Source organism: Triticum aestivum, chromosome 2B (assembly GCF_018294505.1).
Source record: "Triticum aestivum cultivar Chinese Spring chromosome 2B, IWGSC CS RefSeq v2.1, whole genome shotgun sequence".
Lineage (NCBI taxonomy): Eukaryota > Viridiplantae > Streptophyta > Magnoliopsida > Poales > Poaceae > Triticum > Triticum aestivum.
In genome coordinates, this window is record NC_057798.1 from 104,759,417 (window position 1) to 104,783,695 (window position 24,279).

Consider the following 24,279-nt stretch of genomic DNA (forward strand, 5'->3'; position numbering starts at 1 on the left):
CCGGAGGGGAAAAGTTGCGAGTTCGATAGGTTAGGGGGTGTGGTGGACGAACGGACTGCGTATCCGGAATCGTCTCGTCGTTCTGAGCAACTTTCATGTTGAAAATATTTTAATCCGGATTACGGATTAAAAGATATGATTTTTAAAAGATTTTATTAATTTCAGGAATTTAATTAATTATTTAATTAATTTCGAAATTGCTTTTATGACATCAGCATGATGTCATGCTGACATCATCAGTCAACAGGGTTGACCGAGTCAACCCTGACAGGTGGGTCCCGCATGTCATTCTGTAATATCTAATTAACCTAATCAGAGTTAATTAATATTAGTTAATTAGGTTAATTAGTGATTAGGGTTAATTAATCAGAATTAATTAGACTAATTAATTACTTACTTATTTAATTAATTAATTAATTAGTTAATTAGTTTTAATTCATTATCATTTTATTTTTATTAATTATATTTATTGTTTTTATTTAATTTATCATTTATTATTTATTTATTTATTTATTTATTTTTATTTTTTTTATTTTTTTATTTTTTTTTTATTTTGCGTTCTGGGGGTGGGGCCCCCATGTCAGTGGCCCCAGGGGGCCTAACGGGCGCACGGGTAAGCGGCCGCTGGGCACTGGGTGCGGGCGCCCATCGAGGGCGAGGCCGTGGCCTCGGCTGGGCACGCCCGTGAGCAGGGGGGTGGCCAGCTCCGGCGAGCGGCGGGAACGGCCAACAGGGGGCTCGGCGGCAGCGGACGGCGCCGGCGTGGGCGCACGGGGCGCAGGGGCGGAGGCGTCGAGGCTCGGGGCGGCCGGCGTGGTACGGTGGTGCCCGTGCACGTGGCCGAGGCGACCAGGGGGGAAAGGGCGCGACGGCCGCGGCAGGGGAGCCGCACGGGGGAGCGGGGAGGGGCCGGGGGTGGGACGGCGGCGTGGCCGCGGGTGGCCGGAGCCGGGGCGGAGCCGGCGACGGGGCTCCGGGCGCGGCGTCGTTCGGGAGGGGGAAGAGAGGGGAACGACGGAGGGGGAGGGGGGGCGAGCTCACAGCGCGGAGTAGGGGTTCGGGCAGTGGGCTCGGGGGAGGTCGAGGACGACCGGCGAGGAGGAGGGCGGGGAGGCGTGCGCCGGCGTTGGGGAGGGCGTCCGGTGAGGCGGGGGAGGCCGGGGTTGACCCCGCGGTGGCGGGTGCCCCGCGTGTGGGGGCGACGGAGGGGAGGAGGGGGTGTGGAGGCGACCGGTTGGGGCGGCGGGGGCCGCCGGCGACGAGGGGTGCGACGGGGGTCTCGCCCCCGATCTGGATCGGGGCGGGGGCAGGGGAAAGGGGATCGGGGCGGGGGGGGCGAGTGAGGTGGGGCGGCTAGGGTTCGGCCGGGGGGGGTTAAGTGGGGGCGCCGGTTGGGCCGGCCCAGGGGGGGAGTTGGGCCAGGCCAGGGGCCAGGTGGGGTGGGGCTTCGGGGGGGGGGGGGCTGGCTGGGCCGGGGGAAGGGCTGGCCCATATGGGCCAGGGGAGGTTCCCTCCCCTTTTCTTCTTCCTTTCTTTTCTTTTATTATTTTTCTTTTTCTGCTTTCTGTTTTAGTTTAATCAAAATGCCAAAACATTTTACAAAATTTTGTGCACCCCACCATAATTAGGTTTGCTATTTTAGACAACCCCCGAACATTTTAGTTTTAGTTTTTGAAACCCTTTTTTTTTTTGGTTTTGTTTCGAATTTATTTGTAGACCGGGTTCGAATCAACGTGAGGTTAGCCACAGTAACCGAGGTGATCACTGTTGCTTAATCATCCGGGCGTTACAAGCATACCGAGCCGGATTTTACTGGCCAAAGGCGAATGAGATGGCAAAGGAGATAGTAGATAAGTGAGAGGGATGTCAGTTTTACTCGAATATGTCGCACAAGCCTGCATCAGCCCTGAAGACCATTCCACTCGTCTGGCCTTTCGCAGTATGGGGGTTGGACACGGTCGGTCCTTTGAGAACAGGGCGAAGTGGCTTCACGCATGTGCTGGTGGCAGTCGACAAGTTCACCAAGTGGATTGAGGCTAAACCAATCAAGAACCTTGACGCCGGTACTGCTGTTAGCTTCATCAGGGAACTAATATTCAGATATGGAGTCCCTCACAGCATCATTACGGATAATGGGTCGAACTTTGACTCGGAGGAATTCAGAGATTTCTGTAACTCTCAAGGCACACGAGTCGACTACGCTTCAGTCGCCCATCCCCAGTCGAATGGACAAGCGGAGCGAGCCAATGGCCTGATTCTCAAGGGATTGAAACCCCGACTGATGCGTGATCTCAAGCATGCAGCTGGAGCTTGGGTCGACAAACTTCCCTCGGTGCTTTGGGGACTGCGGACCACACCTAATCGGTCGACCGGAAGAACTCGATTCTTCTTGGTCTACGGAGCTGAAGCAGTCTTGCCGAGTGATCTTCTCCACAATGCTCCTCGAGTTGAAATCTACAACGAAGCAGAAGCTGAACAAGCGCGGCAGGACGCAGTCGACCTTTTAGAGGAAGAAAGGGAGATGGCTCTGATCCGGTCGACCATCTACCAACAAGATTTGCGTCGTTTCCACGCCAGAAATGTGAAAGGTCGAGCCTTCCAAGAAGGAGATTTAGTTCTCCGAGTGGATCAGAAGAAACAACACAAGCTTGCTCCTTCTTGGGAAGGACCCTTCATCGTCACCAAAGTTCTTCACAATGGGGCGTACCGTCTTTACAACGTCGAGCATAATATCGACGAGCCCCGAGCTTGGAACGCGGAACTACTCCGCCCATTTTACACTTAAGTTTTATCACTCGGATGAGTTGCAATAAAGTACTTCTGTAGTTCATGGACCTCAAAATAATAGTGTCATAGTTCCTCCATAATTTTTGTCACTTTTTATTTTGTCCAATAAAATCCCCCCTCAGTGGGTGACTTAGCCGCGAATCCGTTCCGCCTAAGTTTGTAAAAAATCATACCGAGTGGTGAGCCAGACTCCCACTCGGAGGCTTAGCTGCGAATCCGTTTCGCCTAAGTTATGAAAATCCCACCGAGTGAAGAGCAAACCTCCCACTCGGGGGCTTAGCTGCAGTCCAAGTACTCGCCTAAGTTATGAAAATCCTACCGAGTGGTAAGCCAGACTCCCACTCGGAGGCTTAGCTGCGAATTCGTTTCGCCTAAGTTATGAAAATCCTACCGAGTGAAGAGCAAACCTCCCACTCGGGGGCTTAGCTGCAGTCCAAGTACTCGCCTAAGTTATCGAAATCCTACCGAGTGAAGAGCAAACCTCTCACTCGGAGGCTTAGCTGCAGTCCAAGTACTCGCCTAAGTTATGAAAATCCTACCGAGTGGTAAGCCAGACTTCCACTCGGAGGCTTAGCTGCAGTCTAAGTACTCGCCTAAGTTATGAAAATCCTACCGAGTGAAGAGCAAACCTCTCACTCGGAGGCTTAGCTGCAGTCCAAGTACTCGCCTAAGTTATCAAAATCCCACCGAGTGAAGAGCAAACCTCTCACTCGGGGGCTTAGCTGCAGCCCAGTGCTCGCCTAAGATATAAAAATCCTACCGAGTGAAGAGCAAACCTCCCACTCGGGGGCTTAGCTGCAGTCCAAGTACTCGCCTAAGTTATCGAAATCCTACCGAGTGAAGAGCAAACCTCTCACTCGGGGGCTTAGCTGCAGTCCAAGTACTCGCCTAAGTTATCGAAATCCTACCGAGTCAAGAGCAAACCTCTCACTCGGAGGCTTAGCTGCAGTCCAAGTACTCGCCTAAGTTATGAAAATCCTACCGGGTGGTAAGCCAGACTTTCACTCGGAGGCTTAGCTGCAGTCCAAGTGCTCGCCTAAGTTATCAAAATCCTACCGAGTGGTAAGCCAGACTTCCACTCGGGGGCTTAGCTGCAGCCCAGTGCTCGCCTAAGATATAAAAATCCTACCGAGCGAAGAGCGAACCTCTCACTCGGGGGCTTAGCTGCAGTCCAAGTACTCGCCTAAGTTATGAAAATCCTACCGAGTGGTAAGCCAGACTTTCACTCGGAGGCTTAGCTGCAGTCCAAGTGCTCGCCTAAGTTATCAAAATCCTACTGAGTGGTAAGCCAGACTTCCACTCGGGGGCTTAGCTGCAGCCCAGTGCTCGCCTAAGATATAAAAATCCTACCGAGTGAAGAGCAAACCTCTCACTCGGGGGCTTAGCTGTAGCCCTATGCTCACCTAAGATATAAAAATCCCACCGAGTGGTAAGCTAGACTTCCACTCAGAGGCTTAGCTGCAGTCCAAACACTCGCCTAAGCTATCAAAATCCTACCGAGTGAAGATCAAACCTCTCACTCGGGGGCTTAGCTGCAGCCCAGTGCTCGCCTAAGTGGACTAAGGAATAAGTCAACTGCAGTAAGCGTTTTGCTTTGGGCCTACAAAAGACATTTTCGAGCCAGAAGTAATCTTATTCAAACACCAAATTAAAGTTGGGTTCGATACCAAAAGGAACCGAAAGTTCTCAGGCACTAGACCTGTTAAAGTTTATCGGTTACAACTCCACTCGGCATACCGAGGCAAATTTAAAGCGTCGAGCTTAGAAGAAGTTTTTTACCCCTCCTGTGGAGGGCTGGAAGGTGCAACGAACTCATCAAGATCAATTCCATCTGCGATCCGAGTGGCAGCCGCAAGGAAAGTTTCCATAAAGGACCTGAAGTCGTGTTTCTTGGTGTTGGCCACTCGGAGGGCCGCCAGCTTCTCTTCTCGCGCATCTTTGCAGTGAACTCGGGCCAGACACAGAGCAACATCTGCACCACACCGAGCCGAGGACTTTTTCCACTCCTGCACTCGACCAGGGATCGTGTTCAAGCGAGCCATCAGCGACTCGAGGTCATTCTGAAGTGTCTCCTCGGGCCAGAGCGTGGAGTCGATACGAGATGTGGCGACCTTCAGCCTTGCAAGATAGTCCACGACAACTGCAACACGGGACTCCAGTCGGAAAACATTCATGGCAACTTCGTCGTTCACCAGAGAATTGACGGGGTCGAGGTTTGGTTCCAGCCGGCTAGTTTCTTCTTCAAAGTTTTGACAAAATTCTGCAAGGACGATCCCCGAGTCAAGGCGATGGTCGAATGGAAAAACCACGATTGGAAATTATTGCCGAGCATAGAGGTTTACCTTCAAGCATAAGGAACAACTTCTTGGAAAGACCACTCAGGAAGGCCTCCAGATCATTTTTCTTCCCAGTCAACTTACTGACTTGGTCGGTCAGGGCAGCTTTATCAGTTTTCAGTCGACTGACTTCCTTGTTGGCGATCCCAAGAGCAGCTTTCAGATTGGTATTGTCTTGTTCAAGCTTGGTGACTGAAGTTAACTTCTCGTCAGCAAGCTTGATCTTCTCAGCCAGTTCAAGGTCTTTTTTCTGTTGGGCCTCCCTTACCTTACCTGCAAGTTACAGCAAGATCAGATTTTGAAACAAACGAAGGGAAAAAACAGTCGTCAAGGTCTCACCAAACATACCTTCGGTCTCCTCCTTTGCCTTCGTCAGATTCTCCTGAACCAGCTTCAAATTCAGCTCGAGCTGAATGTGCTTGTTTTCCAGCTCAGAGTAGCGAGCCACAAGATCACAGGAGTTCTGCAAAGAACCAATCGACTAAATGTCAAATATAATTCACTTCCGAGTGAAAAAGGAAAAATCACACGTTTCTAAGACTACAGCCGAATACAAGCATTCGACCGTAGTCTCGGGGACCACACCCAGTGGGTGCACTCAGCGTGCCCCCACTAATCCTATTGAAGATAGAGTCGACCAGTCGACCTCAAAAAAAAAGATGATGTATTCTTTAAAGACTGTAATCGACTACAAGCAGTCGACCACAGTCTCGGGGACTACACCCAGTGGGTGCACTCAGCGTGCCCCCACTAATCCTATTGAAGACAGAGTCGACCAGTCGACCAGTCGACCGGCTTTCGAAATCCATTCGCCATAGTCGGATGACGGAAAAACTGAAATTATAAAGCCTAAGGCCGACTGCCAGCAGTCGACCTTAGCCTTGGGGACTACACCCAGCGGGTGCACTCAGCGTGCCCCCGCTAACACGGAGTCTAAGTCGACACACCCACTGGGTGACTACCATAGATGCTGGAAAGAAAAGTTTTTGATAGCATATCCTAACAGAACAGGCGATGGTCGACTGACCTGAACATTGCTTTGAAGGGCGGAACTGGCGTTGTAAGCTGCCTGGCTCGCATCCCGGATGGTCCTTAATTGCTCCATCATGATCCCTGCCTGGCGTATCGCCTCCTTCGCGGCGCCAGCTTGGTCCTCTGGGACGTGGTGCGTCGTGAAGAGGGAGGGCTGCTGAGCACTCGTCAGTGGATCTGCGAAGGACATAGTGTGTCGAGTGGTGTTCTCCTCCTCCGCAACCAGAGTCTCAGGCGCCGTCACATCCTGGGGCACCCTGCTGGCAGACGTTTTCCTACTCCTTCTGTGCTTCAGCGGTTCCTCATCTTCATCATCATCTGGGAGAGTGATAACAACATTGGGTGGAGCTACAGAGAAGAATCAGGATTATAGATCATAAGTCAGTCGACTAAAAACGGCGTTAAGAGTATAGTACCTGGTTTTGAGGTTGCTGCGTCCTCCATCTCATGGTCATCGGTCTGGGCTGAGGTCTCGGAAGTAGCAGCACTGCAACTCCAAAGAATCAGTCGACTAACCCCAGCGCCAGCCAGAGATAAAGTTCGTACAAAATAAGAAGACTTAAGCAGCGCGATTACCCTGATATGGTGGGGATGGACACCTTCATCTTCGGCAGGAGTTTGGTCGGCTTTGATGGAGCCACCCTGGGCTGCTTCGACGCCTTTTCAGTCGGCGCCGGAGAGGTGGTCCGAGGGTGCTTGGTCGACTGTGCAACGGTCGCAACCCCCTTGCCACGTTCAGTCGCAGGGTCGTGGACAAGCTTCGACCGCCTTTCCGAGCGCGGTGGTACGACCTCCTCCTCCTCTTCTTCCTCGTCTTCAGCATCATCTTCATCACCGTCATCGTCGTCATCGTCATCATCGTCCTCAGCAACGTCCGAGTCCCACTCCTCCTCCTGGCTCTCGCCCCCACTCGCTTCACCCTCCTCAGTCGGAGCCTGTGCTCCATTGGGCATCGAGTACAGCTTGGTGAGGGCCTGATAGACATCAAGACAAAGATCAATCGACCGATTGGCAGAATAAACAGAAATGAATATGACAAGAATACAGTGGGGAGCTGAGCAGGCATACCTTGTTTGGATCACTGTGGTGGTCGAGTGGAGGAATCCTTCTGGCTCCGCGTGGGTTATCCTTGTTTCCGGTAACGGCGGCCATCCACCTTTCCAGAGTGGCATCGTCGACTGCTTCTGGATGGACTCGAGTCTCATCCTCAGTCCCACAGTACAACCACATGCAATGGCTCCGGAACTGAAGGGGCTGGATACGACACCTAAGGAAAACCTCCAGGAGATCCATGCCCGTCACTCCCTCCCGAACCAACTGTACTACGCGCTCCATCAACATCTTCACGTCAGCTTTCTCCTCCGGAATCAACTTCAGTGAGGAGGGCTTGTTCACTCGGTCCATGGTAAACTGAGGGAGTCCACTCGACTGCCCCGGCGTCGACTGATCCTGGCAGTAGAACCAGGTCGACTGCCAGCCTCTGACTGACTCGGGAAAAGTCATGGCTGGGAAGGTGCTCTTATTCCTCACCTGGATCCCCAAGCCCCCACACATTTGGACAACTCGGGTTCTTTCGTCGCCTGGGCTCGCCTTCTTCACGGTCTGAGAGCGACACGTGAATATATGCTTGAACAAGCCCCAGTGCGGTCGACAGCCCAGAAAACCCTCACACATGGACACGAACGCGGCAAGATAGGCGATAGAATTTGGGGTAAAGTGGTGGAGTTGCGCTCCAAAGAAGTTCAAGAAACCACGGAAGAAAATACTCGGCGGCAAAGAAAATCCACGGTCGACATGGGTAGCCAGCAGCACGCACTCACCTTCCTCTGGCTGGGGCTGCCATTCTTTCCCCGGAAGCCTTGCAGCTCCATGAGGGATCAGGCCCTCGTTGGCCATGTCGAGGAGGTCCTTCTCCGTGATGGTCGACTGGATCCAATCTCCCTGGACCCAGCCCTTCGGCAGGCGGGATCTAGACGAAGACCCGCCGCGGCTGGTGGATCTCCCCTTCGCCTTCTCCGTCGCCGACGCCTTCTTCGCGCGTTCCAGCGCCGCCGTCTTCTCCTTGGCCATGGTCGCCGGTAAGACGCGCAAGGAGAAGTTGTGCGGAGGCGAGAGCGAGCGCGTTGGGCGGAGACGAAGGGAGCAGAGAAAGAGAATGCTGAGGCACTGTTCAAAAAACCCTCGCCGGACGCATTTATAAGGTCCCTTCCGAGTGGATGACAGGTGGGCCCGATCGATCTAATCATATCCTGGAACAGTTATGCAGGCGGGATACGTGGCGAAGAAAGCGGCGCGGGGATCGAGGCGTCTATGTCCCGTCCCATCCGAACGCCGCGGTCCGCTCCGCTTCGCGCGTTTCCCCAAATTTCGCATCCCGCGGAATCCGCGAACGGCAGATCGGTCTGTCAGGCGCGGGATTTCCTGCGATCCGTCGCTCGGAAATCGTCGAAGCCCGAAAGATCACTCGACGAAAGAAAAGAATGGATCGAGTCGATTGAAGACAAGTTGCTCACTATCAACGAAGAGATTCTTTGGTCCAGAACAACGCACGACCACTGTGCAAAGGTTAATCGGAAACAACATCAACTCCTTCCTGACTCGAAGCCTCAATCCATTCGGGGGCTAATGATGGAGTCATGTACCTAGGGTAGGGTCACAGACCTGATCTAAGTACCCTGCCCAAGGACACACTTAGAAGAGGTCACCTTCCAGTCGACCAACGAGGGACTCACTCGACTGACTTGAAGGACTCGACCACGAAGACTCACTCGACTACCAGGAGTTCAAAAGGCACTCTGCACTGCAACGGCCTGTAGTTAAGTAGACTTTATGGTAGTTAAGACACTTTATGTGGGATGTTACCAGTAACGCCCCGGACTTAATGTCCCTTAAACCCTTCATTACGTGGGCTGGCTGGGGTCCTGGCGCACTCTATATAAGCCACCCCCCTCCACAGGCAGAAGGGTTCGGCACCCGGTAACTCATATACACACAATCCACTCGACCGCCTCCGGGCTCCGAGACGTAGGGCTTTTACTTCCTCCGAGAAGGGCCTGAACTCGTACATCTCTCGTGTTACAACTTCTCCATAGCTAGAACCTTGCCTCTCCATACCTTCCCCCCACTCTACTGTCAGACTTAGAACCACGACACACCCCTCGCGAGGTTATTCTTCCTCTGTACTATTCATTATCAGCCCCCTGAGGCAATCCACTCACCACACACTGGAGTAGGGTATTATCACCATAATGGTGGCCTGAACCAGTATAAACCTTGCGTCCCTTGTGTTGTTGTTCATCGTGTAGCTTAGATTCTCAGCGAGGCGTTAGAACGTGGATCGGTAGGGGAGTTCAAACCTTAAGGGTTTTGCCGGAACCCGAAATCCGACAAATATTTCCGGCAAAAATGATAAATTTGACCTATGAACGAAACTATTTCACAAATTAAACTTGTTTGAAAACATTTCACCCAACTAACCCTTTTATGTAGCACCCGGCATTTAGACATCATACTACACTGTGCAACGCCTAGCTCTCAGGCGCTATATGCCTAGCCAGCGTTACACCCCAGACTGCATGAAAAATGCTAAGTCATTGTGCAACGCCTGAGAGCTAGGCGTTACACTATACAGTGTAGCGCATAGCGTATAGGCGTTGCACTAGTGGCTGTTATATTTAAGCCTTTCACCCAATGTCACGGTATGGACACACTATAAACAGGGCAAGCCCATGCATGCATGGCACGGTGTGGACCCAACCTAAATATTTTGTCTGACTTACCATGTCCATATATATTATATTTGTACCACTTTTCTCCTGCATGCATGCGTGAAATCACATGTCCATCCAGACGCTGCTGCGCGTCGTACCTCCGCCTGCAGGTTCTTTTGCATGCATGGGTTTGCATATCGCATGTTGTGCAACGCCTACACACTAGGCGCTACACTATAGCGCTTAGTTCTCAGCCGTTGCACACTGACTTAGCATTTTTCAGGCAGTCTGAGGTGCGACACTGGCTAGGCGTGTAGCGCCTTAGAGCTAGGCGTTGCACAGTGTAGTGTGACGCCTAGATGTCGGACGCTACACAAAAGGGTCAGTTGGATAAAAAAAAATTGAACACAGTTCAGTTTGTGAAATAGTTTCATCCATAGGTCAGATTTGTCATTTTTGCCAATATTTCCAACATAAGGTGTGCTTGTGTGTATAAATGTAAGTGCATGTGAGCAATTTTGACTGCACTGTGTTAAGAAAAAAAGCAGTCCTACCATCAAATCTTCAGAATCCAACGCTGTCTCGGAAGCCAACCAAAAAGACCCCAACTTTCCCCAGTCCGACCGAGCCAACAACGCGGCCCGCCGCCCCCCTCCTCTCCGTCTCGTCCTCCGCCCCGCCGCCTCTACGTCATCTCTCCGCTCGTCTCCTCGCCTACGACGCAGATCCCCTACTCGATTGCCTCCGCCCGAGCAGCCGTGCCCGAGAGCCCGCCCACCGCCCCACGCCCTGACGCCGCTCCGGTTCGCCGCCGACCGCAGCAGCCGAGCGAGCGAGCGAGAGGCAAGATGCCTAAGCGGACGACCCACACGTACTCGAGCGAGGACGCGCTGCCGGAGGGCCCCGAGTCCGACCTCTTCGTCTACTACTGCAAGCACTGCGCCTCCCACGTCCTCATCACTGGTCGGCTCCTTCTCCCTCACGCCCCCTTCTTGTTTCCTCTTCGTTGCAGCGTGGGCTTGTATCTGGAGGCTTTCGGTTTGTTTTAACAGATCTGAGAAGTCCCTCCGGATGTTCTAGGCTAATAATGTTGTTCTTTCTAGCTGAAGCACCGAGTGGGGATTCTGTCAAGGAAGTGGCTGTCTTTTTTTTCTTTCTTAGATAACCCGGCGGGAGCCCTGCCTATGTGTTAAGAAGAGTATTATTGAGGTTAATTAGGGCCTCTTTGATTCACAGGATCTTCAAAACACAGCAATAGGAAAAATAATATAGGATTTGAGTGGCATGCTCACTTCAATCAACTATAGGAATTTGGATAAAAGAGTGTTTGATGCCACATGAAGAACAAAGGGATTGTAAAAGGAGGTCTGAGTGGATGGAAATTTTCCTCCGAAATAGTGGGCAAAGCAACCCTTTGGAATTTTTCCTAAGGATATCCAATCCCACGAATCAAACCTATGTAGGAAAAAATCCTAAGGATCTAAATCCTGCAAAAAAAAAATCTAGGAAATTCCTTTGGATCAAAGGAGCCCTTAGGGAAACCGCACAAACCAGATGCAAAGGGTGCTAACCCCCACGAACGAAAAAATGTCCCTGCCGCGTGCCCTCCCCACACTCACCATTTAGTGAGACAGATCCAATGTGACCTGCTCTGGGGGACGCTGGAAGACCACAGCAGACTTCTAATCAAAGAAGCATGAAAGATGCAATGTCAAGCACTGCACAACCACCCCACTATCGCCACTGCCGCCAAAGGGGATGGGAAACCAAAACCGCTGTGGGAGGAGCGGGATCAGGTCTCCCTGACTTTACCAGCGTTGAAATTGCGTCTCAAGGATCCACATCGTTCATTACCTCCGATGCTCTGTGGCCAACTCAGTTTTTATCCAATCTCTGCCTGCTTACTTGTTACGAACTAATCAAGAACATGAGTAACATAGCTAAAGGGATTCGGCTTGCTAGAAGGTTTTCTTCATTTGGGTGTCAGCATTGTGAACTTTGAATTTCACCTTGTTTGTTCTTCTGAGCTTGAAATCATGAGTTTTCTCTTAGCTGAGGTTGCCGTAGATGGTTCCTTGGAATAGTAGAAAGCTGTACTGATCTATGTTTGTAATTTGTCACAGATCAAACCACAATAACTTGTTTGCACTGTCCAAAAAATCCACCTATTAACTGGCCAATTAATCCCTCCTCGGAGGGCCACCGAGCAGCCGATTAACTGATTAATTGGATGATTCGCCTTCCAAATTTATTTTGCCCTCACTTTGAATCTTGTCATTTTCTCTTGTTTACAATTGTGTTGTTTCATATATAGCAGTTATATCTAGCTAGTGATAGAAATTTTAAATTGCTAAGTTGAGATTCCTTTCTGATATTGACTACTTTCAAGATTGTTGTATTCGGTGTGCCCTGTTAATACTTCAACTATCTGCTATACAATCAGTTCTGATGTGTTTGTTATAAAGATACCCTATTGCAGAAAATGCCAAAGAGGAAGACCGACCGAGCACATGTTCTAGATAAGGCAAAGCATCTTGCGAGGTTAAATGTGAAAGATGCAGGAAAAATCTTGTTGAAACGGTATACTAATCATACCTAGTAACTTTGTTATTGTTAGGTACTTGAGTCAAATTCCATGTTTTCTAATATCATTGCACAATTAATAGACAATATTACACCTTGGTAACAGGATGTTATGTATGCTGACTATCCTGGTGAAATTTGCCCCTTATCTATTATCACGTAGTATGTACCTATGATATGAGTGGTGCGATCTTAAGTTTGCACAATTGTTTTTGAGATGAAAATCCAGTTGTAGGTGCATCAACTCCGGGTAAACTTAGGGCCCGTTCGGGGATCCACCAACTCCTCAAAATACGCGGAGCTGGGAAGTACCATTTCGGCCGCTCTGGATTTTCTAGCCGCAGCTCCGTCCGCTCCGGGAGCGGAGGCGCGGAGCGGAGGGCCTCCGAACGGCCCCTTACACAACTTTTTATTGCATAACAGTAGCCAACTTGCAAATGAATAATTTTGATGACACATTTAAAGATTGAATCTTCAATAAAAAAATTGCCCAGAGATAAAAGATAAGAGGAGACATGAACACAACAGATCATAGTATCTTATCTCTCAAACACCAATTAACAACACCTGCAGTAGGACCTTATGATGTACTCCCTCTGTAAACTAATATATGACTTTTTAGATCACTACTTTAGTGATCTTAAAAAAATCTTATATCATTTTACAGAGGGAGTACTACCTTTTTGCTAATTAACTTAAATCATCTCTTTAATGGCACACCCTGCAACACAACACATGCATGTACATATCAACGCTTGCCGGTCAGTAACTATGACCTGCAATCAGTATAGAGCTAGTGCTACTGTTAGAATCAATTTTCCCTGTATCAGATTGGTAGATATATTCTGTACTTTGAAATATGTGAATCCTTCTACACCATCCACAGTTTTCATGTGAATACTCATTTGTAGTAACCACCCAAGGGTCATTTGTCTCAAGTGATTCCATTGTTGCAGTGGACTACATTTTTGCTGATTATATAATGTAAGTATCTCTGATGCAGTGGAGAAGGAAAGCTCGAAAAGCAGTTTCGCATGACCTGCGTGGGATGCGACCTTTTTGTTTGCTACCGATCGGAGGAAGATTTGGAGCTTGCTCCTTATATATATGTTGTTGATGGAGCACTGAGTTCGGTGGCGGCTGAGACAAATCCACATGTACGCGTGATGGAACTTCCTTTGATCTTTCCAACCTGTTTTACTATTTTGTAAGCTAACAGACCATGAAAACTGTAGGATGCTCCTGTACCCCCTTGCATAACACAGTTGCAGGGTGGACTTGTCCAAGTTGCCATTGAAGTAGAAGACCGAGCACAACGTTCAGCAATAACAAGTACGTTATGTTATCTTCTAATAAATTTGTGGTTTAAACCAATGCAACCAAGCACTGTCTCTCTCCTCTATAGCATAATAAACTGGACGGTACTAAGAGGAATCAGTATCATCATTTCAGTTACCAAAAGAAAAGAAGACATGACAATTGTATTTATTCTTATCAGGAGTGAACGCTGACGATGTTCGAGTAGCAGTAGCTGCCCCTGCTGCTCGGGGGGAGGCTAACAACGAGTTGCTAGAATTTATGGGCAAGGTCACTTTCTTCAATCTTAACTCTTGGCAGTATTTTAGATACTTAAATGTATATGGTATTCGTTTACATTGGTACCTGTATGGGTATAAATCTAATAATGTTTTCAAACTTCTCACCAGAACATGTTTGTACTGACAATTTATGTTATCAGGTGCTTGGCTTAAGATTGAGTCAGATGACCCTTCAAAGGGGATGGAATAATAAGTCAAAGCTTCTGATTGTGAGTAGTTCCCATTTCTATGTCTTGTTTCAGGGAACATATTAGTGCTACAGGAATTGAGCTAATTTAAGATTGATTTCCAGTGTACCGATTTGCTTTCTGTTAGCAGTCAGTGGACTCAACATTTCACATTTAGTTCATTATTTATTTTTCAGCAATCTTCTGGTTCCGTCTATTGATTGTCCTCTTGTACAAAATACGTTTACTTTATTTAGGTTGAAGATTTGTCTGCGCGGCAAGTTTATGAGAAGCTCCTAGAAGCTGTCCAACCGTAGAATACCGACTTAAATTTGCAGCAGCCTGTACACCTGGAAGGAAAATGACCCTAGACCACCTATTAGATCTACTGAAGAGAAGGCTCAGGCCATAGAACCAGGTGCCAAAAGAGCAGGTGCCAAGACAGATCAAGGGGGTCAAAAGGCTGCTCAATAGAACTAGCTCTGACCTCAGAGCAAGCAGCCAATCTGTGCTTTATTTGTTCATTGTTTCTGTTGTAATCTTGTAACCATTACTGAGATGCATTGAAGCAAAGCTGTGTGAGTTGCGATGCATACTTTTACCCATGTTCGTATGAAACATCCAACATATACATTTGGTTTTATTTTTAGCCCGAGCCTGTGGGTGATTTCTCAGGTTTAATGTTTGGCATGAAATGGTTTCATATTTTGTGCCGCGTGTTTGTTGTTCAAGCTTTCGCGGGAATTTCACTTGACAAGTAAATTGGAAACTACAATAGTCATATAATGCCTGGAATGTTGAGATTACTTATGATTGATTTCACATAGTTGTTGTGATCTGAGTATGCATTACAATGTTCCTCGTTTTGTTACTCCTTTGCTGGCTAATTAACTGTTTTCGTGGGACATCCACAATGCTATGTCTTTTAAGGTTGCAAATTAACAGCATAGCGGTGTAAAACAAAGCGAAAGGGTTGGCCAGCAATCACAAAAATCTAAAAAGAATGCAGTGCAGTGTACATGTGTGGTGAGGGAGGGGCGATGACGGCGGCGCGCCTTCGCCTTGTGTTAGTGCTTGTAGTCGTCGCTAAGTGTCTATGAATTTTGGATGTAATTTTTTATTATTTCTGGTATTTGGTGTACTATAATGATTGATGATGAATAGATTAGAAGTTTTACAAAAAAAAAATTCCTATTAGAGTCCAACTTAATAGAATGTTTGTTTTACGTTGACGAGGAGAAATAAAATTTTAACCTCCATATGAAATTTTATTTTTGCAAAAAGCTTCAAATTATTGTTGACATTCATTTTTTGGTGAAGTGAATTATGTTGATATTGCATATATGATAAGACTATTGTTTTTGCGCCCATGCATGAAAGGCCCTACAAAATATCCTTTTTTTTGGAAAGTCCATGTGAAGTTTAAGCATCCCAAAGGTATGATTTTTGCGGATCAGGATCCTAACACTAGTGATGTTACAACAAATGACGCGTGGGGCCAAGGTCCACATGACAGCGAACGTAACAACAATGTTGTTACAGCAGAGGATCTCAACCTCTTTTCTGCGGCATCAAAAGATGTTATCAGATCCTCACAAGCAAAGATTATTCCATGGCTTTGGCCACACAAACTTAATGGTGGGCATGCGTCACATGGAATTTTCATTTTGACATGAAAAGCACTCCAATCCATATCGTACCGAGCATCCAAAATACCATGGCAAATGTTTAGTACTTCTCGAAACAGAGAAAATGGTAGACATAACAAATTAAAAAAATCTTTTGGAAAATTCAAGAGAAGAATGTACAACATTTTTCTTGAGTCATTCAACAATATTACAATAATATATTTTTGAGAACAAAAACGACAGTAAAAATAACAGACAGGGCGACGTACAGCGGCACGGGCCCAGGTCCTACCTAGCCCACGAACGGCCCGTCCATGGCAGAAACCCTACCCACCAGGTCTCGCTCCACTTACACCCCAAATTCCGAAGCTCTGCCCAAACCCTCTGTTTTTCCTCTCCTGCCAGTCCCCACATCGCCTCCGCTCCCCGCAGCGCAACCCAGGCGATCCGCGCCGGCTCCTCCCCGGCGCTTCAGGTCGACCCCCCCCCCTCCCACCCCCCTCCCTCTCTCCCTCCTTCTACCCGCCCGGCTCGCCTCTCTTCTCCTCGCCGCCGTCGGGCCCGACCGATCCGTGGGCGTGCGTCGTGCGTGCTTATTCCCGGCTTCTGGGGGGCTTAGGCTGCGCCGCTTGTTGATTTAGGATTCGGGGGACGCTTTTTCTTTGTTTGTTTGGAGAACGCTTGTTAGGAGGCACTTGTGTGGATTATCTGAGAACCAGCAATCGGTAGTAGGATGCTAGGGTTGCCGTGCTCTCTCTCTTAGCAAGGTTATTATTGCATAACTGAAGTTCGTGCTCTCCGTCTTGGGCAGGAAAAATGGCCGAGCATCTCTTTGAGGACATCTTCCACGTGACCAGGATCGACCCGGATGGCAAGAAGTTCGACAGAGGTATTTGGCCCTGGCTGTTATGCATGGTGAATTTACAGTTGTACTGCGCAGTGCTTTGCTCTGCCCAAATCATGCTGATCATTTATGCCTGTCCATCTCTTGGAGTTAGTTTCTGTTAGCAGTTACATAGCAACATAATTTTTCACAGTTTAAGAAAAAGCGCTAGGCGTTAATTGTGGGTTTTGCCACCGCCTTGCGCTCTTCTGACCAAAGCACATGCTTATGCACAATTATGTGTAGATTAAGCGCTTGGCCTTTTGAGGTTTTTACTTTGGAATTCATGCCTGCCCAGTTCACAGTGCTCTGCAATGTTTGGATCCTGGACTGTTAACACTTAACGTCATAGCGACGCTTGTGCAACCTCGTAGCTGCAGATGATTATACTGAACTGAAACGTTTACCTTTCCACATCGGTGTGCAGTTAATCGCATTGAGGCTAGAAGTGAGCAGTTGGAGATGTACATGCAATTAGATATCGCTACCGATGTCTACCCAATGCATATGGGTGACAAGTTCACCATGGTTTTAGCTCCGACACTGAATCTGGATGGGACTCCAGACACTGGCTACTATACACAGGTAACATTACCTTATTCTTCTTAGAAGCTGATCATGAGATAATTTGGCAACTGAATGGCGTGAACGTGGCTCATTATGTGTGACAGTTGCCTAAAATGTTGTTATTGTCTTACATGGACTTGTCTTCATGGAGGACCCATGTTTAGGGGCTGATACTCAGGAAGCTCATGTTATTTCTTTCCTCCTTTCAGGCTGGTAGGAAAACACTTGCTGACAAGTATGACTATGTAATGCATGGAAAGCTTTACAAGATTTCAGAGGACAATTCCAGCAAGGATAAAGGACCTACTAAAGTGTATGACTTCTCTGAACTCTAGATTAGTGATTTTGTGTGGGTTTTTAATCTTCCAGGATTTGATTTATGTGATATGTTTGAGTAATATATGATTTAATGTGAGATCGATTTCTTACTTCCATATAGCCAATGAAGAATTTGCCTTATAACCGTGTTGCTGAAGCTCGTGAGTTTGAGAGTACATAATGATTCTCTTATTTTCCCTTCAGCTCCTTAATCCTGGCTTCTTAATGCATCTTCATATAATCCTGTGTGGGTGGGGGAGGGGTGTTGAGATTGCTTGATGCGCGTATTACTGAGTAACTTGGTGAATATACTCCAATATAAAGGCTGTTGTTTGAGATTGCTTCCTTTTGAGTGTTACTGAGTAACCTGATGTATACATGGTCAAAGATAATGGGTGGGTGGGGCAGTTCAAATTGCTATGTGAATGTTACCTAGTAACATGGTGTATATACATGGTCCAAGATAAGGGGTTGGTTTTGGGATTGCTTAATTTGAGTGTTACTGACTAGCCTGATGCTATATACACGGTCCAAGATGAGGCTCGGCTGCTTTCCCTCAAAATGAATGTTATCGCAAATGAGATAATGCCATGGGCTGTTCCCATGTGGAGATCTTTGGTGCAACTCATAGACTCATACAAAGAGCAAAGTTCCATCCGTTGAAGGGCTGATTGAAGGATTTGGTTTTACATATTTGATATTCCAAGTTTATAGTTTGTACTTACTAGAAATATTCTTAAATATTTGCAAAAGGAGCTCATTTTTCTTATGAAACAGATGAAGCAAAATTTATTGATAGGTGTGTTGACGGTCTTTTCTTCTTTTTGAACCATATAAGCATGCTTGGCTAGTTGTATTATGTGAATCACACATTCACACCATGCAGTACAAGTGCAACTAAGAATGCCTATTTTTATATCTCAAACCGACCCACACCTTTTACACCTAGTGGCTACTTCTCAACCAAGTAATTTTACCAATTCACTCGTGCAACTGTTCTAATGATCTTACTCACTTTTTCCTCTCTCCAGGGAGATCTATGCATCTTTTGGTGGCCTCCTGATGTTGCTCAAAGGCGATCCTTCAAGTGCTGCTAACCTCGAGCTGGATCAAAGGCTGTTCCTCCTCATCCGAAAGGTGTAAGCGTGGCATCTACCGGATAACCAGTGCTTGTAGTTCACTCAGGGCTATACTGAGCCTGTGATCGTTTGGATGCTAATCGCCCTACACCCTTATGTACTCTTTTGGCGGTAATGTTACTCTAGATTGGTACCATGGCTTCTCTGTAGCACCAGTCACTTATTCTTGCCCCCCCCCTGGAGTGCATTATGCGTGTGACTAATGTATGTCATTGATGTTCCGCGTAAATTATGATGCAGCATGAACGTTATATTTGGTAATAATTATTATCACTGTGTGGATGTGAGGCTGGTGGTCTGGTTCTACTGCATCTTTGCTTGTCTGAACTTGGCGCACCCATATCTTCAACCATATCTCCTTCAGGTGATCGACGAGTAAACACCACATGTAGGGTAGCTGTTGCAGTGTTGCGTCCATTTACAGGTTTGCATCGGCAAGAAAGTTGTCATGCCGTTTTCTCCCTGCCCTTCACGAGGACAGGAAGTTGAGACAAGTCTTAAACAGGGGATGCAATTATCCATGAGCCAGTAAATGGGTCTCTTATTGTATGGCCGATCAGATCTTTGAATTTCATCAAACATGTGCCCTCCTTTGTACTAGTTCTAGAAATCAACATGGAAATTTTTCAACATGATGTAAAATTAGAAGAATGCGAGCGAACAAATTTCGGGCACGGTCATAGTCAAGATCGCGGCTTGCTCTTGGCGCATCCATCTAGCTACTCCACCCATGGTACAAGACGCTAAAAAGCTACACAGTCGATATGATGGTGTATATTCCCCGGTTTCATTCATTCATTCCCGGTATCCTTGCTGTTACTGTCACATGTTTCTTCTTCCCCCCTCAACAAATCCATCCTACATAACGAGATGATGAAACGGCACCGCCTTGCGGCGCGGCGGTGCATCGATCGACGGACGACGGCGGGCGATCACTACTCGGAGCCGTCTGGTTGTTGCTGCTTCTGGTCGCCGAAGATGCGGGTGCGGAAGTCCTGGACCATGAGCGGGAGGCCGTTGCGGAGCGCCACCTTGGGCTCCCACCCGAGCAGCTCCTTAGCCTTGGTGATGTCCGGCTTGCGCTTGTGCGGGTCGTCGGCGGTGTTGGCCCGGAACTCGATGCGCGCGTTGGGGTCGATGGTGTCCTGCACCACCTTTGCCAGCTCCAGCATGGTGAACTCCCCCGGGTTCCCCAGGTTGAAGGGCCCCACGTGCTCCCCCTCCATCAGCTTCATCAGACCCTCAACCTGCACCACCAAGACATGTATCAGACACCAAACACTTCCTTGATAAAACCACAAGGTTCACCAGTGGCGGAGCCAGGATTTCCGACATGGGTGAACCTCCATGGATGCCATGACACCGAGGTACCAATCTGGCAAGGACGTGACACGACACTCTTGGTGGATGGAACAGTGGTGGATCGTGGTTACGTTCAACGACAAAGTGGCTCGATCATGCTGCTCCCGGGAGCCACAAAGGGTGATGGAAAGCTACTCAGCAGATGTTGCATGCCGTGTCCATCGGCAGCAACAGTGCACCAACCAGTTTGGAAACACCTGCACCTGCGTGCGTGCGTGGTCCAGATCGACGTGTACGGTGCACCATCTGCCTCGACCGTCCGTTAACGACCCTTCGTTCGTGCAGTTTCATCTACATTAGTACATTGCTTCCCGTCGAAGCAGCAACGTACGGTACGGGAGAGAGAGACCACACTAGCTAGGCAGCACGACGATGCAAATGCAAGAGGTCCACAGCCTCGGCAGGGTGGTCCAAAACGCTAGCACAACTCGGCGACTCTGTACTTGAGTAGGCAGGCAGCAGCGCCAAATGGAAAATGGTTGGGACTTGGACCACCCCGACCTAATCGACGTAGCAGCGCCACGGCCGCGTGCCGTTGTGAGCACGGACGACTGCAACAGCACCCACGTACGCATTCGCGTCTCTGGACTGGAGACGCCAACGTGTGTAGCATTGGCATGGCAGCAACGGCTCAGCATTATATCTCAGCAAAAGGAGAGGGAAAAGGAGGTTGCATTGCAAAGCAAAACTATGCTACCATACCATGGTCGAGCACATGGAAACCAACTGCAACTAAATTAGCTTAGCTTCAGCTGCACGGTCGATGAACCAACCGATTAATGAAAGCCGTGCTGCTGTTGGGAGCTTGTAATGGAAGGGAAAAGCATGCGGCGGAGCCACCAGCAAGGGAACGTACGTGCGTGTGCACGTATGAGTCTTGACTTGTGGCGGTGTGTGTTGATGAGAGGGAGAGCTTACCAGATCGGAGACGTACTGGAAGCTCCTCGTCTGCTTGCCGTCGCCGTACACCGTCAAGGGCTCCTTCCTCAGCGCCTGCACCAATCAATCATAAATCAACCCAGTGTCACCATGCACCAATCAATCGTAAATCAACCCAGTGTCACCATTAGCAGTCGTTAACATCGCACACGTACACCCCGTGCATATACATACATACACCGATGCTACCTACGCCCATCAACTGATCGATCAACTGCATGCCCCAGGACAAACCGTGCCATGTCTATGCGCTTTCGCAGGCTAAGCATCACCAGTTCTTCATCTAGCCGTGTGTGGCTGCTGTGTGACTAACCTTCCTGCTAATGCTATCATTTCTTCCTCCACACACACACACGTACCTTTCGCGTGTAAAGAATCGTGTCAAGTTCATAATAAAGCAGGTTTTAATTAGGGGGGTGATTCGTGTCAGCTGCTTGGGATTAAGAAAATGAGAGTTGGAACGTGGCGTCCACTTGTCAAAGTTTCCCCATCTAGCTTAATTAATTCCGCGCTGCTTTTGCCACGCACGATAGCACGTGATTTGGACCCTGGGACGAATCAACAAACCAAACACTTGGTCCACTGGTTGTGTGTGTCCCCCCTTAGCAAAAGCCTAGCTAGAGGATAAACGAAGTTGGAAATGATGATTCATGTAGGTAGAAATTTCCTAAACAAAAATCTATGAGTCTAGGCAAGGGGGGAGGGTTTTTGTCTTCCGCGATAAATGACACTCCTAACCAAGAGTGTATATGCGCTACATTATGAAATGGATGGAGTGTCCCTGAAGACTATTTTTGGAGTACGTGTGGTGGTGTGTTGCTTGGTATAGTGATGCCCCGTGTGACCATCTTGCCTTGCGTGACTGTAGTTGACTCCGTTATTTCCGTAAGCTCCATAAGTGGATCTCCATAAGCTCTTAACATGCTACACCCGCAAACCCCCGACACGTGGAACATGATCTAGCAAAGATACCCCCAAGGCCCCAACGGAAAGGGGGAGGGTTTTATGTCTTCGACGATATACGTTATCATCGATGACGACTATTTTTGGAGCATCCGCGGTGGTGTGTTGCTAGGTGCAAAGCCGCCTCGATCGCGTGACGCATCTGGCCTCGCGTGACTGTAATGACTCTATTATTCCTTAACTTGTACACAATCGGATTTTAAAAAATGGTCTGTTTTTGAAGTATAAAAAATGAACAACTAGAAAGAAATTAAACTATATAATGAATTACTAGAAAATAAAATATGGAGTAATAGAATAGTGCATTCCCATACATGTTTAAAAAAAAAAAACTCAGTAGACTTGCATGTGGGGCTGCGGGTTCACCGGCGCGCTAGATGGGAATGGAAGTTTACAAATTACAAGATCGAGGTATCACTAATCAATTCCTATCGTAGATCCAGATCGAAAAAATAATATTAGGTCAGTGCTAGTGGGAGAAGTCTAGCTACGACTAAGCCAAGTAAAGCGAAAAAAAAGGAAGTTACGTGGAAGCGTGCATGCTTGTGCATGGGTAATTAGTTACAGTAGTAGTAGTAGGTTATCTTTCTCACCTGAGCGACGAAGTTGCTGACGACCCGGCCGTCGTCGATGCACATGCGCGGACCGTAGGTGTTGAAGATCCGAGCGATCCTCACCTGCCAGCACAAAGATTAGTTACAGTCAGTTAACCAGGCGAAATTACCCCAATTAGCTTGGTTTAACTGCAGCAGTTGCATGATGATCCGATGCTAGCTACTACTAGCTGACATCATAATCTTTTTTTTAGCTTCTAATAATGGAAAGAAAAGGTGTAGAGGATGCTTTCGTTTCCAGCAAAGTCGAGGTTGCCGAGTGAGCGGTGAATGATTAAAGCAGGGCCGGGCACGAACCTCGAGGTTGGCGCCGCGGTGGTAGTCCATGGTCAGTGTCTCCGCCGTCCTCTTGCCCTCGTCGTAGCAACTCCGCACACCTGCACAAATACTTCTGTTCAGAAAGAGGAGAAGACGATGGCAGCATTTCTGTCTTTTTCCCTATCCTGTGTGCTCCCACAGATAGACGAGGACGACGGCAATGGCGGCTCTAGGATAGGATAGACAGAAGAAGAGATGTGATGATGGGCGGAGTGACGTACCGATGGGGTTGACGTTGCCCCAGTAGGTCTCGACCTGGGGGTGCTGGAGGGGGTCGCCGTAGACCTCGCTGGTGCTGGTGAGGAGGAAGCGGGCGCCGACGCGCTTGGCGAGGCCGAGCATGTTGAGCGTGCCCACCACGTTGGTCTTGATGGTCTTGACGGGGTTGAACTTGTAGTGCACGGGGGAGGCCGGGCAGGCGAGGTGGTAGATCTGGTCCACCTCCAGCAGGATCGGCTCCACCACGTCGTGCCGGATCATCTCGAAGTTGGGGTTCCCGGCGTGGTGCGCCACGTTCTCCTTGCGGCCCGTGAAGAAGTTGTCGACGACGATCACGCTGTCCCCGCGCGCCAGCAGCCGGTCCACCAGGTGGCTGCCCACGAACCCGGCCCCGCCGGTCACCACCACGCGCAGGCCCTTGCGCTTCAGCCCCAGCGGCACGCGGCCGTGGCGCACCCCGCCGGTGCCCTCCTCGAACGCCATCCGCCCCGCGCCGCCCGACTGGTACTGCCGCGACACCAGCCCCACTGCCGCCAGGTGCGCCACGCTGCTGCTTGAGGAGGTGGTGGTGGTGGTGGAGGGGGAGAGGAGGAGGAAGACGAGGGTGGCGAGGGCCATGCCGACCAAGGAGAAGACGAGGCGTTGCTCGCCCAGCACGTACCGGAGAGGCTGCGGCAGCTGCTGCCTGGTCCGCGGCTTGCTCTCGGCCGGGCCGTGCGCGCCGTCGGCCGCCGCCGCCTGCTGGCCGCGGTAGGTGAGCTCGGAGGACGCCATTGGCCGATCGCGGGATGGACTTGTCCCTGTGATCTCTCTCTCGGCTCCTGAGCTGGTCTGGTGCGGGAGAAGAGGGGGAGGAGTGGCGCGTATTTGAGGAGGTTGAGGTTAGGTGGGCTCGCCGCGGGCGGCGCGTGGGCCGTGCGATCGGATCGCGGCCGCGGGCTGAGCCGCCCACGTGGCCCCGCGATCGGCGCCGTCTCGCGGTAGTCAGTCAGACGCGCCGTAGCCCGCCCCTCGATGTGGCCGGATTTACCCGGCCCTGCCACCGTGCCCGATGTTTGACTGAGAGCATGTGTGCATTCACCGACCGAGTCCTACTATTTTTTTTTTATCTCATGA

At 49.2% G+C, this 24,279-nt stretch overlaps 3 protein-coding genes across 4 annotated transcripts; 2 read left to right on the plus strand and 1 right to left on the minus strand.

Annotated features, from left to right (window-relative positions):
- Positions 1-10,448: 10,448 nt before the first annotated feature.
- On the plus strand, positions 10,449-14,862 carry LOC123043726 (UPF0235 protein At5g63440). Of its 2 annotated transcripts, none has more exons than XM_044466266.1 (7): positions 10,449-10,828; positions 12,345-12,445; positions 13,452-13,605; positions 13,684-13,780; positions 13,947-14,035; positions 14,187-14,255; positions 14,471-14,862. In XM_044466266.1, the coding sequence occupies exons 2-7, from the start codon at positions 12,348-12,350 to the stop codon at positions 14,528-14,530; spliced, it is 567 nt and encodes a 188-aa protein (XP_044322201.1). In that variant the 5' UTR covers positions 10,449-10,828; positions 12,345-12,347; the 3' UTR covers positions 14,531-14,862. The 2 variants fall into 2 exon arrangements, with proteins under 2 accessions (XP_044322201.1, XP_044322200.1); XM_044466265.1 differs by having other exon boundaries at positions 10,452-10,828; positions 12,331-12,445.
- A 1,303-nt stretch (positions 14,863-16,165) lies between these two features.
- Positions 16,166-19,030, plus strand: LOC123043727 (DNA-directed RNA polymerases II, IV and V subunit 8B). The gene is made up of 5 exons (XM_044466267.1): positions 16,166-16,316; positions 16,653-16,730; positions 17,152-17,309; positions 17,501-17,604; positions 18,641-19,030. Exons 2-5 carry the CDS (start codon positions 16,658-16,660, stop codon positions 18,750-18,752), a joined length of 447 nt encoding a protein of 148 aa, XP_044322202.1. The 5' UTR covers positions 16,166-16,316; positions 16,653-16,657; the 3' UTR covers positions 18,753-19,030.
- Positions 19,031-19,269: 239 nt separating this feature from the next.
- On the minus strand, positions 19,270-24,015 carry LOC123043725 (UDP-glucuronic acid decarboxylase 2). Its single transcript, XM_044466264.1, has 5 exons — positions 23,166-24,015; positions 22,924-23,003; positions 22,606-22,689; positions 21,029-21,103; positions 19,270-19,995 (listed from the first exon to the last, which is right to left on the minus strand). The coding sequence occupies exons 1-5, from the start codon at positions 23,935-23,937 to the stop codon at positions 19,684-19,686; spliced, it is 1,323 nt and encodes a 440-aa protein (XP_044322199.1). The 5' UTR covers positions 23,938-24,015; the 3' UTR covers positions 19,270-19,683.
- Between the last annotated feature and the right edge of the window lie 264 nt (positions 24,016-24,279).

Coding starts and splice junctions, on each gene's coding strand:
- LOC123043725 (XM_044466264.1), bottom strand. CDS start 23,937: ATGGCGTCCTCCGAGCTCACCTACCGCGGCCAGCAGGCGGCGGCGGCC. Junction 22,690..22,923: donor ACCGCGGCGCCAACCTCGAG/GTTCGTGCCCGG, acceptor TTGTGCTGGCAG/GTGAGGATCGCTCGGATCTT. Junction 19,996..21,028: donor TCCAGTACGTCTCCGATCTG/GTAAGCTCTCCC, acceptor TTGGTGGTGCAG/GTTGAGGGTCTGATGAAGCT.
- LOC123043727 (XM_044466267.1), top strand. CDS start 16,658: ATGGCCGAGCATCTCTTTGAGGACATCTTCCACGTGACCAGGATCGAC. Junction 16,731..17,151: donor TGGCAAGAAGTTCGACAGAG/GTATTTGGCCCT, acceptor ATCGGTGTGCAG/TTAATCGCATTGAGGCTAGA. Junction 17,605..18,640: donor GATAAAGGACCTACTAAAGT/GTATGACTTCTC, acceptor TCCTCTCTCCAG/GGAGATCTATGCATCTTTTG.
- LOC123043726 (XM_044466265.1), top strand. CDS start 10,714: ATGCCTAAGCGGACGACCCACACGTACTCGAGCGAGGACGCGCTGCCG. Junction 12,446..13,451: donor GGAAAAATCTTGTTGAAACG/GTATACTAATCA, acceptor TCTCTGATGCAG/TGGAGAAGGAAAGCTCGAAA. Junction 14,036..14,186: donor TGCTAGAATTTATGGGCAAG/GTCACTTTCTTC, acceptor TTATGTTATCAG/GTGCTTGGCTTAAGATTGAG.